Source organism: Morus notabilis, unplaced genomic scaffold (genome assembly GCF_000414095.1).
Source record: "Morus notabilis unplaced genomic scaffold, ASM41409v2 Scaffold657, whole genome shotgun sequence".
Lineage (NCBI taxonomy): Eukaryota > Viridiplantae > Streptophyta > Magnoliopsida > Rosales > Moraceae > Morus > Morus notabilis.
In genome coordinates, this window is record NW_010357396.1 from 10,815 (window position 1) to 29,461 (window position 18,647).

General features: G+C 36.2%; 1 protein-coding gene across 1 annotated transcript; it reads right to left on the reverse strand.

Annotated features, from left to right (window-relative positions):
• Positions 1–12,969: 12,969 nt before the first annotated feature.
• LOC21395699 (protein OBERON 4) lies at positions 12,970–17,850 on the reverse strand. Its single transcript, XM_010089905.2, has 2 exons — positions 14,407–17,850; positions 12,970–13,801 (listed from the first exon to the last, which is right to left on the reverse strand). The coding sequence occupies exons 1-2, from the start codon at positions 17,507–17,509 to the stop codon at positions 13,239–13,241; spliced, it is 3,666 nt and encodes a 1,221-aa protein (XP_010088207.1). The 5' UTR covers positions 17,510–17,850; the 3' UTR covers positions 12,970–13,238.
• Positions 17,851–18,647: the final 797 nt, after the last annotated feature.

Here is an 18,647-nt window from a genome sequence, read left to right on the forward strand (position 1 = left end):
TTTAATTTTTTTGATATAACATAAAATTATATATTAATTTAAATTAAAAACTCAAATTAAAAAATTAAACAGACTCTCAATCGTCAAAAAAATTTGTTAACCGGCCAATTTACGCTACAAGGTTCCGCTTTGTAGCTTCCATTTTCATTAAAAGATCTTTTATTTCTGCTCTCAATCTCATCTTCACATAAAATTCAATTTAAATTACATTGGAAACAATTTCAGAACGGAAGGATGTAAGTTATTTATGAATCATGATAACATTTTGCGTCTTATTTTAAACAATATTTTGAACAATATTCAATTTAAGATGCTGATAAAATGAGTCGTTTTATCCTGTGACAACATTGTTCCTAACTTCTTTGACTATAAGGTGTTCTTTTCACACACATATATATATAATCTCACTTTAAGATAATTTCGTCACGTTGAAATATAACAAAAAATTTAAAATATTTTATAAATAGTAAAAGTTAAAATAATTACTATATAATTTTGTAACATAAGACATGAATATTACAATGTATTTTTTTCAATTTTTAAAGGAAAAAGTGTAAAACGAACTTTTTATAATAGTCATCTTTTTCTTATTCACCTTTTAATTGTAACTGTCATTTTATCAAAATGGGTCAACTTAAACAAATCAAAAACAAAAAGAAGAATGCTGAATATAAGGATAATATTAATTTCACATTAACTTTTAAAGATCAGTTCTAAAAAGATTTCATTTTCTTAAAAAAAAAACTTCTTAAGTAGAAACTAAACTTTTTAATTACCAGTAGTTGTTGTTGTTTTAATTATTAGTTTAAGTTTCAATAGTCCGATTTATGAATATCTATGTTAAAAAATTACAACGCTTCATAAAAAACTGTTATAAATCACAAAATTGACCATTCAAAACATAATATAGCGATTAAAACAACAATAAATACTATTAGTTAAATAGAATGAGTTTTACTGTAGAAAGTTCCTGTTTAAAATATTTAGGGGACGCTTGGTTAGAAAATTCATACTATGATTTGAATCATGGTTCATGATTTGTTACAGTGTTTTTCCTCACAAAGAATACACGTAAATAAAAAATGATTCTAATCTCATAATTCTAATCCATGAACCAAACGTCTCCTTAAAAAACTAGCTGAAAAGCACCTATGGACCCAACATCAACTTTACACTCTCACATAAGAATAGGTAAAAAGATTTTGTTTGGTTCACTAGTTCCTATTTTGTTGATTTGAACATTTTAATTTGAATAGAAAATTTTAAATTGTATTGTTTAAATTATAATTTAAATTGATATTTAGATGTGCAGTTAAAATTTTAATATGTATAGAGAATAAAATTTAAATTTGTATTTGACAGGTGCAAAAAAATAGAGCATGAGCACATTTTTATTGTTTAAAATAATTTTAACAGTTGAACATAAGGGAGAGCTAAACTCTAAATTTGACAGTTTCATTTAATTCAAATGGAGAATATAATTCGGGCTACATACTTACCAAATACGAGTTCAAACTATATTCACCGTTTGAGTTGAGTTGAATTGAGTTAAACTATAAATAAATAATGACTTTCATGTTTGGTTCATGGATTCAGAATTATGATTCAGAATCATTCTCGACTTACGTCTGTTTTTTTTGAGAGAAAATATTATAGCGAATCAGGAACCATGATTCGAATCATGACACGAATCTACCAACCAAACGCATAATAGTGTTTGGTATGAGGATTCGTGCTATGGTTCGAATTATGGTTCGTGACTCGCTATAGTATTTTTTCTCACAAAAATACATGTAAACTAAAAATAATTTTGAATCATAATTTTAAATTCGTTAACTAAACGTCCAAAATCTTTTTTTATTTTTGAGAGTTTTTACAATAGAATAAGCTATTTTATTTAACTAATGGAAACTGTATTTTTACTGTTAAATTATTTTTTAACTATCAGTATGGTAAAAATAGTTATGTGTAACACTATATAAGCTTTTCATAAAGGCATGAACATATCTTACTGTCAAAAAGCTAACCGAGCGGTTAAAATTGATGCTTCGTTTATTTTACTGATTTAAATTTAGAATTTGAGTTTTGTTACAGTAAAAATTTTTCATAAATAATTAAATTTAATTTTTTTTATTACAGTAAAAAACTCTCATATAAAATTACATCTTAATTCAAATTAAAAACTCAAATCGGCGTTAATTTTCTTCCTGGTAGAGTAAAATATTATGCTTTCAATTTTTTTTTTAATGTAAACTTCACAATTAAGTCTTTGCAAACTGTGCGTGTCGGCAGCCTTTCAAGGCTATGAATAGAGACCTCCTCTTCAGCATTTTGTTTTTTATTATACCACAAGGCGAGGAATTAAAAGAAAGCAAGATAAAGTGAAGACTGAAGAGTGAGGTGTTTTTGGTCAACAAGCCAGTCTTCTTCTCCTTCCTCAATCAACAGAGCCATGGCAAAAAAGAAGACGGATCATCAGACTCAACAAATGATCGTTCTTCACAGGATGTGTGCTCAAGGCAAGGCTAATTACAAAAAAAAAAAAAGGCACTCAAGGCAAGGGAAAAACAGTTGTTGAGGAGAAAACAACGACTCAACAAAAGATCACTCACTACACATGTATTCACGGCAGCACCAAAACGGTTGTGGAAAACAGACAAACTAAACACAAGAAGATCGTTAATGGCGGGAGTACGTCCAAAGGCAAAGCAATCACGTCGTCAGGGACTAAACAGAAGAAGATCGCTCATAACAAAAGTAGTCAAGGCAAAGCAAACACACAGACTAAAGGCAAGAAGATCGCTCAACACCCAGGTGCTCATCAAGGCCAACCAAATAACATGGTTTTTGTGGAAAACTTATTCATGCCAATGATCCTAAGCAAAGAGCCCCAAAAGGGTGGGAGATCTTACTATTGAGACACAGTGTACAAGTGTGTATTATTTCTCCCTCGTATTTCTTGTGGTTTATTTCTTAGTTCTCACTCTTGATCAGTTGTAGCCTTTCGTCTTATGTATTATGTATTTAGACTCCTTCATGAGTTGTAGCCTTTGTTACTTACTCTAGTTTGTTATTGCCTTTTTCAAGGTTTTTTATTTTTTTTATTTTTTTTATTTTTTTTTTAATTAAGGGTACTTGGGGATTTTCACCGTTATAATTTGAGCTCTTTACAAAGTAAGGTATTTTCCTAAATCGTGGTTCTAAGAGGTGTGTAATTTTCTACAACGGCTGAGATTCGACGTGATTCCTTCGTCGAGGTGAACCACTAAAAGCATTGCTTGTTCTTGCTTGTTTTATTTTTTCTGTTATTTTATTTAGCTTCACTAGTATAAAATTATGGTATTTTCCTAACAATATGAAAAGATATATATACCCACAAAGAAATGAGAAATAAAAATGTCTTAATGGCGAGATCTGTCACGCTTGCAATGATAACTTCTCTGAGAGAGACACTTTGCTGCGACGATAAGGCTTGTTTCTTCGTCAAGCTCATGAGGGAGAGGACAAATCGACCTCTACGCCGACGACCGGATAATTTCTAAGAGAGAGAGAGAAGGCATGGGGTAAAACGGGAATTTTTGAAAATTTGAGATTAAATTCATCGACTATTTTTTTTCACCCTAGAAAACTGGCCGTTTATTTTTATCCTCCCCTACGTATATAGGCCATTTGACTATTCTCCAAAATATGCTGACCCAAAAACCCAAGTGATTCCATTTTTTAAAATTTAGGTTTATTTCGAGTTGAGATTTCTCTATTTGAGTTTAGAATTCGAGTTGAGATTTGATTTTATGTGATAATTTTTTATTGTAATAAAAAAGTTAGATGTGGTTGTTTATGAGAGTTTTTTACTGTAGAAAAATTTGAATTCTAAATTCGAATTAACGAAGTGAACGAGGCCTTAGTTCTCAAACTATGAGCATTGTGATATTTTGATCTTTTATTTATTTATTTTTTTTAGCAAATCACTCTTAAACTCTCTTTTTTTATTTTTTTTTGGTCCATGATGATAAAATTGGCGATGAATGTATATAATTGACCATAAAACATGTGTACATCACATGTAAAAGACAATATATTTTCGCTTACAAGTTGAGTCAATGGACTTTATTGGCCCCTATCTGATTGTCAATCTGAGAATGTTGTTTGCATTATTTTGATTTATTTCCTTTATTTGCTTTGGATTTTACAGGTTTCACTTTTGTTAATTAGGCTCGGTGCCTCTCTTTTTACAACCCTTTTATTGTTTTTTCACTTGGAAATGAATGCTTTTCAAAATTAAAGGAAAAAAGAAAAAAAAAAAAAAAAACCGAAAGCATTCTCTCGGTGTGTACACAAGGCTTTTTAGATGGATAACATGAAAGTACTTTTTAATTTTTATAAGCTTTTTTTGAGACAAATCACTTTCTAAGTGTTTATAAAAAAAGAGTTTATGAAAAGGTTTTTTATTCATATTTTTAACTTTTTATTTGTGAATAACAAATTAAAAAAAGGAGCTAATGAACAGAAAAAACAAATATTTCAAAAAAAAAAAAAAAAACAAACAAAACGCCACGCCTAAAGATAAAATAACTATACCGTGGATCAGAACCTTAAATTAGGTTAAAAACAATATATTTCGGAACGTGAGGATGTAACTTAATCGACAGAAAAATTTGTTAATCGGCCAATTTACATAGCAAGGTTCCTCTTTGTGGCTTCCATTTTGACTGAAAGATCTTTAATTTCTGCTTTCATTCTCATCTTCACCTAAAAATAAATAACCTTAGATACACATTAGAAACAATTTCGGAACGGAAGGATGTAATTACTTGTATATATACGAATAGACGTTTGGTTCATAGATTTAGAATCATGATTCAGAATCAATCTCAGTTTATGTGTGTTTTTTGTGAGATAAAATACTGTAGCGAGTCACGAATTATAATTCGAACCATGACACGAATCCTCATACCAAATAATATTTTGAACAATATTCAATTTAAGATGCTGATAAATTGAGTCTCGCTTTGTCATATGGCGACATACTTCCTAATTTCTTAACTATACTAGCTAGTTCGAGTAGTTTGGGATCGTGTCTATGGTACTTTAGTACTTCAGGTTTTGTATACAGGAAGAGAAAAAAAAAAAAAGAGTAGTTATTAAGATCAGAAGATATTACGGAGTGAGGAAAAAAAAAGCTAATTATTAAGAGAAGAAATTTACTGAGAAATTGTAGAGAAACAAAGAGAGAGAGGGAGAAACGGTTAGGCAAAAAAAAAAAAAAAAAAAAAAAAAAAAGGGGAAATTTTTTGATTTTTAAAAGGGGTATTTGAGGAGGGGAAAAGCGTTTGGAAAAAAAAAAAAAAAAAAAGACGAGAGAGTAATTTTGTGAATGTTTAAAGAGGATATTTACACTTCTTTTTTGGGAAATTATGATAAATAGCATGTTTTTGAAATTAAATTAAGTAAATTGCAGATTTTAGAATTATTTGAACTAAATAACAGTTCACAAGTTGATGATTTATTTACGACGGGTAATTACATCTTTCTGCATTTTGATACGACAATCTACACAATTTCTTCTTTTCCAAATTTCAGAATCTTTCTTTTTGTAAAGGAATTTTTCTACAAGCTGAAAAAACAATTCTTATTACTAAGGATCTAGTTAGTTGTTGCAAGAGGTAAACCAGTTTCTCGTTCAACAACTTGTCAAAAAGGAAAAGACGCATATAATTTATTCGTCTACTTTGAAAAAGTGAACAAAGTAATTCATGCAAAGCAATTCGATTCTCATTGCCCATAATTTAAAATTTTTAATACTTTAAAGCAACCAAAGTTAAACATTAGTACATATATATCAAACCAAATGACTAGAGCAATGAAATCAATTAGCAACTTAATTGATCAATCCCAGATGATTACCTTGATCTTGCTTTTGGATGTACTTTTTTTTCAGTACTAAGTTTACGTATCTTTTATCAGGAATAAAATTTAACATTTTCTATTCAAGGAAAAGGAAAATAAGGAGTTGAGTTATTGTACATAATGAAGCATAAATGGTCATGCATTTTTTTTATGATGATATGTTTGAAAAATATTTTTGTGAGAAATATTTTATACACGTTGCACTTTAGCTCACCAGTTAATTCATAATGTATGTAAAAAGCTTGCAACTCATGGATGGGCTTCGCAACAGAAGGCATGTATGGTTGAGGAATTGGCCAACGGATACTACCATGTAGTTAATTTCGCTTATGATTAAGAAAAATGAGACAAATATCCCTTAGAATGTATGGGTTTTAGATTTTCATCCCTCATACTTGTTTAATACCCTTTAGTTAAAGAACTACATTAGTTAAAAGAATATTAATAAAAAATAAAAGGTAAAAATCTTAAAACAATGCATTTAAAAGGTGAGTTCACCAATTTTCTCTTATGGTTACACTACAGGAAAATTAGTTTTCAACGACGACAAATGTCATCGCTAAAAATTTTTCAGTGACGACATTTCGTCGCCACATAGGCATCGCTACCGACCCATCGCTAAAGCGACCTTTAGCGACGACAGTATTGTCATCACTAAAACGCCTCATTCAACAACGACAGAGTAGTCGTTGTAAAAATGTACCATAGTCGCTGAAAAGTTGTCAAAAAGTCGTCAGGATAATCGTTTATAATATGTAGCGACGACAATAGTTGAAATTGTCGTCGTTGAATGTGTCGTCATAGCGACGGCTATTTTAAAATTATCATCGCTATATTAGATTTTCATCCCTCATACTTGTTTAATACCCTTTAGTTAAAGAACTACATTAGTTAAAAGAATATTAATAAAAAATAAAAGGTAAAAATCTTAAAATAATGCATTTAAAAGGTGAGTTCACTAATTTTCTCTTATGGTTACACTACAGGAAAATTAGTTTTCAACGACGACAAATGTCATCGCTAAAAATTTTTCTGTGACGACATTTCGTCGCCACATAGGCATCGCTACCGACCCATCGCTAAAGCGACCTTTAGCGACGACAGTATTGTCGTCGCTAAAACGCCTCATTCAACAACGACAGAGTAGTCGTTGTAAAAATGTACCATAGTCGCTGAAAAGTTGTCAAAAAGTCGTCAGGATAATCGTTTATAATATGTAGCGACGACAATAGTTGAAATTGTCGTCGTTGAATGTGTCGTCATAGCGACGGCTATTTTAAAATTATCATCGCTATAAATTTTTAATTTTCCAATTTTTTTGAAAAAGTTTTACTTTTAAAGTTTAGAAATTATATTTTAAATAATTAAATAATTGATTTTTTATTTTTTTTAATATTGTAGTTTATTTGTTAATTTTAATAATTAGATTTGATCTGAAATGACTAATAAAAATTGTTTTGTAATAATAAAATTTAATATAATAAATTAAATTAACAAATAGTCAAATACGATAAAAATTAATAAAAAGCGAATACTAAACATAAGTCAAAAGTAATAATATTACAAGTTCAACTAACAAACTGAACATAAGTTGACTTCTTCATATCTTGTCGTCAGGCGGTAACTAACGATGATAACCAACACACCCAATTTTGCTCCTAAGCCGCTTCAACGGTGTCTCTTTGTAACACTTTGGACATGCTTCGTACCCTTGCCCACTCCAACCGGATAAACTACTATGAGCATGAAAATCATTCACGTTCTAAAGTAGTACGGCACGCATATTAAATGTTTTCTTTGTATACGCATCGTGAACTGAAACCCCTTCAGTCTAGAGTTCTTTTAGGTCATCTACCAATGGCCTCAAGAACACATCCATGTCCTTACCAAGTGCAGTTGAACTACGAATCAGCAGAGTCAACATCAAGTACGACTCCTTTATGCATAGCCAAGGGGTAAGTTATACGCCGTCATGACAACAGGCCACATGCTATACGAGACACTCATGTTACCGAATGAGTTAAAACCATCTGCAGCTAATCCCAAACGGACATTTCCTGGCTCCTTTGCAAAGTCAGGGAACTTTTCGTCGAATTCCTTCCATTCAGCCTAGTCGACCGGATGCCGCATAACTCCAAGTCTCGATTTATTTTTGTCATGCCATGTCATCAGTTTAGCTGTTATAAAGTCGCTTCAACTGATCCTTTAAAGGGAAGTATCGCATAACTTTGTGTGGTACCTTCTTCCCCTTTGTTTTTTGGTCAACCCAACGACTCTCATTGCACACTGGAAAAAAATCCAAATTGGCAGTGTCCCTCCAAAATATAGCAGTCATTCTTGCAACAGTGTATTGACTCATACCCCAACCCCAATTTTGAAGCTTCGACTTCGCTTCATAATGAGACTTCACAAGATTATTTCCGTTTGGAAGAGCGAAAAGAGCGTCTTTGATCAATTTGACCCAATCATCGAATGCTCTAATTGTCATCTTGTGCAACACTTTCAAATGCATCGTCTTAACATGAAAATTCAAAGAAGAGTACCTCGAGCAACCCGGATATAATTTCATCTCTAGGTCTGAGAACAAGTCTTCGCATTGCTCATCAGTTCCAGAAGCAACATCTTCACCGACCTCTGTACTTGGTCCAGCAATGTCAGATAGGACGTGAAATAATTCTTCAGTTTGATTAGGATCTTCATCACTACTTACGGTATCTGTCTCATCAGGCTCTTTATCACTGTCAAAGTCAATGTTTAGAGGATGTAGGTCGCAATTATTTTATGGAACTAGTTAACGGAGGCTTCCTCGAAGAAGTTGATCAACCTGATCATATATTATAATATTTATTATCCCACAATTCATCATGTGTAGTTTGATTTTCATTTGCATTCTCCACGACAAATTCCAGAAAAGATGAAGGATGATCCAGACATGATTCGGTCAATTCTTTTGCCTTGTCAATCATTGTCGAGATATGAACAAGGGACGATTAATCCAGAAAAGATTTTGCATATTGCTGCACCTCAATTGAGGCAGGGATCTCTTCATTGGAGACCAGGATTAGTTAGTGATGCAATCATTTCAACATTTCGACGTTTACGCGCATTGGATCTGCATGATTTGGGGATTAAGGTAGTGCCTTATGACACTGAAAAATTGAAGCATTTAAGATAGGACTCTGATTCTGCATACAAGAAGAGCGGCGGGCTAAACGAATTAGAAAATCTAAACAACCTGAGGGGAGGGCTTCCAATTAAGAATTTGACGCCAGGGAAAGATGCTAAGGCTGCAGTTTTGGGAGCAAAACAAGATCTTCAATTCTTATCACTAGATTGGGATATTGATCAATCAGAAAACCATAATACGTCCGATCATGAAAGTCAATTGGAAGATCTGGAGCCACACTTGGATCTAAAAGAATTGACATTACATGGTTATGGGGGTTGGAAGTTATCATCTTGGCTTAACCCACAAAGGAATCTGGTCAAACTTACGCTGCAAAAATGTTCGAGGTGCGAATACCTACCGGCATTGGATCAGTTTCCTTCTCTTAAAGTTTTGGTACTCCATGAGATGAGAAATCTGGAGTACGTCAATTCAGAGGAAAACCCTGCATGCGAACCATTTTTTTCGGAACTTCAACTCGAAGAATTGCCTCGGCTGAAAGGATGGTGGAGAGGTGGAGCCTTCAGTTATGATGATGACGATTTTCCTTCATTCCCTCGCCTTTCTAAGTTATCCATCCAGGACTGTCCCGAACTGCGTTTCATGCCGCTTTTTCCAACTCTAAAAGATGAGCTCGTGCTGGACACAACTAGTTGGGTCCTTTTTCAAGAGACGATGAAGAGAAGAAGAGGCGCTCTTCCATTGATGAACTTGAGTCTTGTTAACATTAAAGATTTTAACAAAGGCGAGGTTGTTAAGTTCTACACGCGGGACGCCTTACGTGTTCTGAAATTGGATTTCATTCCAGAGCTCGAAGAACTGCTCAAGGACCAATCTACAGGATTGTCACCGCAGCATTAGTTCCATTCCGAAGTGGATCGGAGATCTCAAGTCGCTTGAAAAGCTTGCCATTTGGGTATGTCCTAACATGAAGTCGCTTCCCGAAGAAATAAGCAATCTTACCAATTTGAAAACACTAGAGATTGAAGATTGTTCCACGCTGCTGCAACGATGCCAACGTGAAACGGGTGCAGATTGGGATAAGATTGCTCACATTCCTAATAAACACTTTGGGAAGTGATTTTGATCATTTCCAGTACTCTCATTCAGGTACATACAAAGCAATTAGGTAACAATACATTTATCATTATCATGTTCTCACTAGTTTTTTCTTAATTTGTGTTCTTATATATTGTCTGTTTTTCAATCTTATCAGCTTGGAATTGGCATCATCTTCAACATTTTTTTTTTAAACTCAAATATCGCTGCACCAGGTACCAATTCGACTCTGTGCTAGATGCAGAACACATTGGAGTAATCGTAGTACTTTTACGCATGTGATTTCGTCTGTTTTTTTCCCTGTTTTCTATTAACTTGTTTACTTGATTTCCTCTGTTCTCTTTTCAATTCTTTTTCTATTAACTTGTGATTTCATCTTAATCAAGGTTGAATCTGGTGGCATTCTGCTTCAGATATTTATGCTCCAATCTTAGTGCTCGTGACTCTGCCTGGTTGCGTTATGGATTTCTCCAAGTGGTTCTCCAAAATATGCACTCTTTTTTCCTTACTAGAACTTTGTCTAGGAAGATATTTTAACGAGGCATATTTCTCATGGAATCATCCAAGTTGAGGGTTATGTGCTCAAACCTATGGATGTCCACTCTAATCACACTTATATTACAAATGTACAGTTAGATTCCCTGTTGTTCAGTTGTTTTCAGTTATTATTTTGTACACGTGGTTGTGTATAGTCTGTTTTCTTTCACACTCTTTGGCTTGTTAACATTTTTATTGTGAATACTGTAAATTTATTTTTCATTTCATTTAATAAAGGTTGGGATATGTTTGGCTTGTTTTGATGCTTGGCATTACCCAATTGGAAAAATAATTAAAGCTGATGGAGATCATGGAATAATTTGTTGTTTAACAAATGCCCAAAAAAGTAGGGAAATTGTGTTAATATGTTGTAGCTTGTTTACGGGTATATTGCTTATTTAATTCTTGAAGGATCTATAAGCTCTCAGATTGTAATGCATGAAGTCTCTCGGATGCATTGTTATATGATATATAACAGAAACAACATTTTTGCTAGAAAAAAAAAAAAAAAGAAATAACTTGATAATAAAAGATTAGTGATGTAAAAAGTTAGTTCATTTTAATTTGTTTTCCGCAAGAAATTTAAGGTATAGTTATCATCGTTTCATGACGTGAAATTATGGACTTCCGGTTGGGTATTTGGATTCACATCTTGTGCATGAAGCCAATAATTTAATATTTCAAATCGATAATAATATGACCAAACAAGACTTGAGATGTTGGATAATGAGGTCAAATTAATATTCTACAAGTCAAAGTCTCCTTTCAGCAAATATATAAATCTTGACACAACCAATTGACGACATTGTTCCTGACGAAACGACCATCCTAGATTGGAGTCGTGCCTACCTACGGTACTTCTTGTGCTTCAAGAAAAACAAAAAACAAAATACACAACAAAACAAACAAACCAACCTTATCTGTATCAGAAGATATTATCGAGTGAAGAAAAAAAAGGCTTAAAAAGTACGAGAAGATATTACTGAGGAATTGAGAGAGAGGGGGAGAAGAAAAAAGGCTGTCACTACCGGTAGGAATTGGTGTTTGAATCGTTGGGATTATTGTTTTCGACAATTTATTTTAACTTTACAACGCAGCGATATAGAATAGCTCCAACTGATGCATCAATATCAATGAAATTTTAATCCAACAGTTAAGCAACAATATCTGCCGGTACGAGAAATGAAAGGTTCCTATGATAAAAATTTCCCAATTGAAGATAGATAAGGCCCGATTGATATGTGTAGTGGACAGCTGGGTTGTAACAAAGGAGTCCAAATGTTGGCTTAAGAATTTTACAGAGCTGGAGTTTAAATGAGGAGCCCAAACATGGGCACCTGTACTTCTCAATCAAAGTCCCAAGTACCGAAAAGTAGATTTATAAATAATATAGATATAGTTGTTTGCCTGGTCTGAACTCTGAAAATTCAGATAATAACTTGATAGCAACTAGAAGCAAATATTAATCCTCCCAACAAACAAAGCCATGACAAAGACACAACAGAGCAGTCATCACAAAAGTGCTCAAGGCGTTACAGGGGAGAAAAGTAGACATACACAGACTCAAGAAAAGATGACTCATCACACAAGTAAGCAAGGAAACACAAAAATGGTAACCGACCTGGGGAAAAGTACAGAGACTCAACAAAAGACCACCCATCACACAAGTACGACTCAAGGCAAAGCAAAAGCTGTTGTGGTGGAAGACACACACACTATTACTCAGCAGAAGACCACTCAACACGCGGCTCAACAGAAGATCACCCATCACCCAACTCAAGCCACACCAAACAAGGCACCTAGTACTCAACAAAAGATCTCAGGGACAAAGCCACACAAGTAAAGCCAAAAGGCTGGGAGGTCTCACTTTTGAGACACATGTGTTGTGCGTGTGTATACATATAAATATATATATATATATATATATATAAAGTGTGTGTGTGTGTATGTGTGTGTCCTGTGTATGGTGTGTGGTGTGTGAGAAAGGTTTTTCTTCCTCATACTTCTCATGCTTTTTATTTCTTACTCTTGAGTTGTAGCCTCCGTTCATATGTATTATGTATTGAGACTCCTTCCTTAGTGTAAGCCTTCGTTTCTCTTTGTTCACTGTAGGTGATAACTTGTAAAGGTGATAACTTTTTTTGGAATTTCCTATTATATCTTCTATTGGTGAAAAAACAAAAGGGTAAAAAAAAAAAAAAAAAAAAAAAAAAAAAAAAAAAAAAAAAAATCTAAGAAAAGCAATAAAAGTGGTCATCGCAAGAAGAATGTCAAGAGGCTAACAAGGGGAGAAAACCATAATCAATAATCTCACTTTAAGATAGTTTCCAACAAGTTGGAGGGTAATTTACAGCACAAGAGATCAGACTCTGTACATAATTGGTTAGCGGTTCCAAAGCTAATTAACAGAAAAACAAATATCTCCAAAAACCGAAAAAACACCTAAAGATAAAAATAACTACTGTGGATCAGAACCTTAGATTTCATTAGAAACAATATTTCGAAACGTAAGGATGTAATTACCTGCGAAACATGACAAATCGACGGAAAAATTTGTTAATCGGCCAATTTACGCAGCAAGGTTCCGCTTTGTAGCTTCCATTTTCACTAAAAGATCTTTTACTTCTGCTTCCATTCTCATCTTCATATTGAAGTACTCAAGATGTGTCCGTTCTATAGCCTGCAGTTCTTCGATTCTCTGTTTACGCAATTGCTCGGAATCAGCCAATCGCAACTTCGCGATTCTACTGGCATACTCTTCCTCAATCTTTTCGTTCTTTGCCATGGCTATGCGCTGCAGCCCCTCTGCCTCTCTTCTTGCGTCATCCGCCCGTGCCTGGAACATTTTAGCCTCTGCTAGTTTGATTTTCACAATATTCTCCAATTCATCGAAAAGAGGTTCCTTCAGAGCACTACTTGTCTGCAACTCCAAGTCCACGATGCGTTTATCATTCCTGTCATAGCTATAGCTGGGAAGTAAACTGGCAGGTATTTCCAACTGAGGGACCTTTCCCTGATAAGCAGACTTTAGCCACGCAGGCTCTTGGCTTGGCCCGGCAATCCCATTGCTTCCTTCACTTTGTTCCTTTACAGATGTAAGAGGCATACCGCTCAACTTGAAAGAATCACTATCTGCAATCAAAGTGGCATGTAAATAACAATCTCATAATTTAGCTTCCATGTCAAATAGAAAACACATTTGGATCTAAAATCCTTAGGAGGCCTAAAAAGCAAAATGTGAAACAAAACAAAATAAGAAAAGAAGATGCAACTTTTGCTTCTATATACACAGAAATATGGAAATAAATTACAATAAAATAATTTCCAAATAAAAAGCCTACAACAACTGGCTCCGTATATAGGCTAAATGTACAAAAACACGTAAACAAGGGAACACAATCTCATGCACACATGGTAAGTCGCAAACAAATTGCAATTTCTTATGCTTAACTCTAAAACGCAACTTTCAGTGAAGCAATTATATTTGCTGCCTGAAATCAGATAGATACATGAAACAACTTTTTTCATGCTTATTTGCCAAGGTAAGAAAACTTGGCAAAGGGGAAGAGTTTCCAAATTATCGATGACTCAGTATAGAGAAAATTTAAACTTGTTTTCCAAGAGAAAAAAAAAACGCTTTTATCTGCTTTCCTCACGTCTTACATGTAAATGCAAATGAAATTACCACTAAGCAACAAGAAAATAGATTTCTTCTGGAAGAACGTAAAATTCATTACCATTCAGGAAGGCCATGATATGACTGTAAACGTCAGGCAGGTCAGACTTATTCGTCAATCTTGCCAACAATTGACCAGCAAACTCATGAAGTCGTCTCCCTCTCAAGTCCTTGCTCGTGGCGAAAATTCTTTTGACATATTGAAGTTCCTTGGAAAGTGTTTCAGCTGACCACTCCTTTGCAAAATTTTGAAAAACCTCCTTCACGAAGCCAAACATCTCGGAAGGGTGATCACAAGCGACACAATGAAATTGCATCTCAGATGCTCCTTGTGCAGTGGCGCTTCGTCCATTTCTGATATAAGATTCCCGCAGCCCGCAATCCGCATGGCACCAATGCAGACATACATCGCAACCAACCCAACTACATGTGTTCGATGCCATGTCAAATTTCGAGCAGACAAGACACATACAAGAGCTGCAAAAGCCATTCTTCTGAGAGCAAACTTTGCAATCACATTCATCCACAGGCACAGGACTCCGGCAAGCAAGATTTCTGCACCTTAAGTTGAGAAAAATCTCGGCCAAATCAGATGAAGAAACACTTGTATCTTGCTGAAGAAAATCCGGTAAACCAGTCTTGAGAGCAACCAATATTTCTAACTGTACCCTATGGGATTTCAGAAGCATTTCCAAAGTTAATTCAGGCCTGTTCACCAGCGCTTTCTGTAATGCACTTATTTGCCGACGCTTATCTGCATTCAGCACGATCTCGCGAACACTATCCTTTATATATGCCAAGGATTGCCCATTCATCTCATGAAATTTCCTAGCCATTAATGGAATCGGTTCTGAGACTATCCTGCTAATGACTGCCTCAACAAATTCAACCCCACCAAAAGGAAACTGTTCTTGGTCCATTTTAGAGCTACCAGTCCTATATAAACTACCACTACTTTTCTCTCTCATCAGTCTCTTCCTCTCAAAACTATAAGTTGACCCGATATCATGAGACCCAACACTATGGGAAGGTGACCTTACATCATCATGGTGGTGCCTTGAGTGTCCTGCTGATAACTGCTTATGGAAGCTGAGCTGCCTTTCCAAACCATTGGTTATCTTAGAGCTACTGCCCTCAGGCATCCAGGGATGCTGACCTTGCCCAGATTGACCATTCGAAGCCGGTTGAGATTGCTGATAAGATTGAGACCCATTTCCATTCAGCAAGATCCTTTGATACAAGGGAACTTCTTTATTATTCTTTGGCTCATTCTGAGCTAGCGCCTGCCAGTCAATCCCCCCGAAAAGGGGACGACTTTTAACTGATTGTTCGAAGTCCATCGAATTCTGGGTCAGAGAGCAGCTGGGGTTGTGATAAAATGACTGAGAGCCCGAGAAGGACACCGATGCAGTAAACCCATCCGAATTGGTGCGAAACGTATTACTCAAGGACTGAACACTCCTTGCTTGACCGGGAGAACCGGGAGCTGCACCAATGGGTAACAAGACATTGGGTAAGCTAAGAGAAAGATCGAGCGGTTCGAGCACGAGCTTTTCGTTCTTCTGCATACTATTGGCGCCAGACTGATCGGCTTTCTCCTGCCTTTTAACAGGAGAGTTACCAAACAACTCAAACCCTCTAGTGCTGGGTCCTTCCATTTCCATATCACTCTCCCTGCAATTCATGAGATCTCTAGGCTCTCTCTCAATCCAGCCACCATTATCTGCGGCGGAATCCGCAACATGGGTCAGAGTAACCACTACACTTTTCCCTTTGTCCTTCAAACTCAGAGTCAAACTCTCTGTTGCCTTTGTCATATCTTGTTTAGCCACTCCATTCTCCGTCCGTTCTTCACCCATCCTCCTCTCTTCGAAACCCTCCACCTTGACTTCGAGATCAATACCCTTGTCCTCCTTGCGTTCCCCATCAGATTGCATCGACTTCTCATCAACCGGGTGGCCTTGTGCCGTCTCATCCTTGCGCTCCCCACCACCCCTCAAGCATTCTTGATTTCTCTCACCACCTTCATTACAGATCTCAATTCCGTTAATGGACCCGCCGTCGAGTTTTTCACTAGCCGAATTGCCCTCATGATTTGAAAATCCATTAACTTCTTCATCCACATCCTTAACTTCACAAACAACCTTCTCATTCCTTTCCTCCATATCTTCTTTATTCAATAACTCATATTTATCCTTTACACTAGTGTTCATATCCTCACTCTCAATTTCCTTATGATCAATCTCCATCCCACCATGAACCTGAACTTCTTCCTTATCACCTTCAACTTCAGGAACCGATTCAGGTTTGCCTCCGGCATCGGATTTCGGTTCCGGTTCTGGCTCAAGCTCTCCTTCCTCCATTTCACTACTGCTACCACTCTGCACCTGGACGCCCTCCTCCTCAGTTGTCTTCTTCCCCTCAACACACTTCGACTGTTCGCTCCCCACCGAGTCCTTCGACCAAGTCGGAGACTTCGATTTCGACTTCGAAACCGACACCGATTTCCCGTCCCTCAATCCCCTCGCCGGAGGAGACCTAACCCTAGACTGCTCACTCCCGGAATCCCTCGAATTCGACCACGTTGGCGACCTCACATCCCTAATCCCCTTCCCTCTCTCCTCCAACCTACTCCTACTCCCTACTCCATCATCAAACTCCTTGTTCCCGCCGCCGAATCTCCGCCACGACGAAACCGCACTCCCTTCCCTCCTCGACCGGTCCCGCTCCGACCTAAACCCCTTCGGAAACTCCCTCCTCGGACCGCAAAAGCTCTCCGACCGATGCATCAAGCTCCGATCGTACCCTCTACTATCTCCCCCACCACCGCCGCCGCCATCCCTGTACCGATCGAAGCCTTTCCTCCGATCGAAACCCTCGAAATCATGCTCTGATCGCTTCCGCACCATCCTCGCTCCCTCCCTGTCATCCTCCGCCGCCGATCGATCCCAATCGTACCTTCCACCACCACCACCGCTTGCCGCAGTCGCCGACGACGACGAAGACATCAAACCCTTCCGTACAGTATCGGACTTGTAGTAAAAGCTTCTATGCGAAGAGGAAGAAGACAACGACGAGCGGTTCGGATTCGAAGTCGGGTTCTGGTTCGGATTCGGATCCTTCCCGTACGAATCCAGATCGTCGGTCGATCTCAGCCTCTTCATCTCTCAACCAAAAATTCAACCAAAAAAAGAAAAAGAAAAAGAAAAAACTGGTGTTTTTGTATTCCTAGAGAGAGAAAAGAGAGGTACCAGAGAGGGGAAATGACGGCAGGGGTAGGTGGGAGGCGGGGAAATGGAGCCGGCGAGGAGGGTGCGGGGGGTAAATATAGAGAGCCGCGGAGGGCATAATTGGAAATGTCGGTGAAGAAAGAAGAAGAAGAGGAAAGTAAGGAGGTGGTTTTGGTTTATGGGTAATCGGTGCCTGAGTCAACGCAGTTAAACCACTGAGAGGAGAGAGAGAGAGAAAGAGAGGAGAAGAGAGAGAAAGAGAGTTGGATACGCAAAGTGCGTGCAAGGCAGAGAAGAAGGAGGACTTTTGTTCGAAGACGTATAAAGTGTTACTACTGTGGGACCCGGTTTCGGACAGGGGTGCGTACTGCGCCTCCGTGTACATGTTAGTTGGCCGTCTTGCTCGTTGGTGGGATCATTTTTTGATTTTGTTTTTCATTTTTTGGATTTTGTTTTTTGAAAGATCATTTTTTGGATTTTGCAGTACTAATAAGAGATATCATTTATTTAAATGGTTAAATTTATATTAATTTTTTTTTCAATTTAGTTTCTTTAAACCCTACTTTTTTTCATTAAACCCGACTTAATAATAATAAAAAAATAGATCTTAAAGAGTACTTACATGTCATAACTCGTAGTATTTTAATTTAATTTTGGTTAATATATTAATACATGAATTAGATAAGTTTAAGCGTTAGGCTCAAAATTATTTTTTTTATTTTATACATATATTTTGACCTCGTTCACTTCGCAGATTCGAATTTTCAATTCGAACTGAGATGTATTATTTTATGAGAGCTTTTCACTGTAGCAGAAAAAGTTAGATGTGACATTTTGAATTTTCAATTCGAACTGAGATGTGTTATTTTATGAGAGCTTTTTACTGTAGCAGAAAAAGTTAGATGTCACATTTTTTGAGAGCTTTTTACTGTAGGAATTTAAAACTGAAAATTCGAATCGGTGAAATGATCGAGGCCTTTGTTAAAATTTGTAAATTGCTCCTAAGAAATCTAAAATTAGATATATTTGTCTTTTTTAAAAATCATTCAAGAGTGAAACTATTTCATCGAGA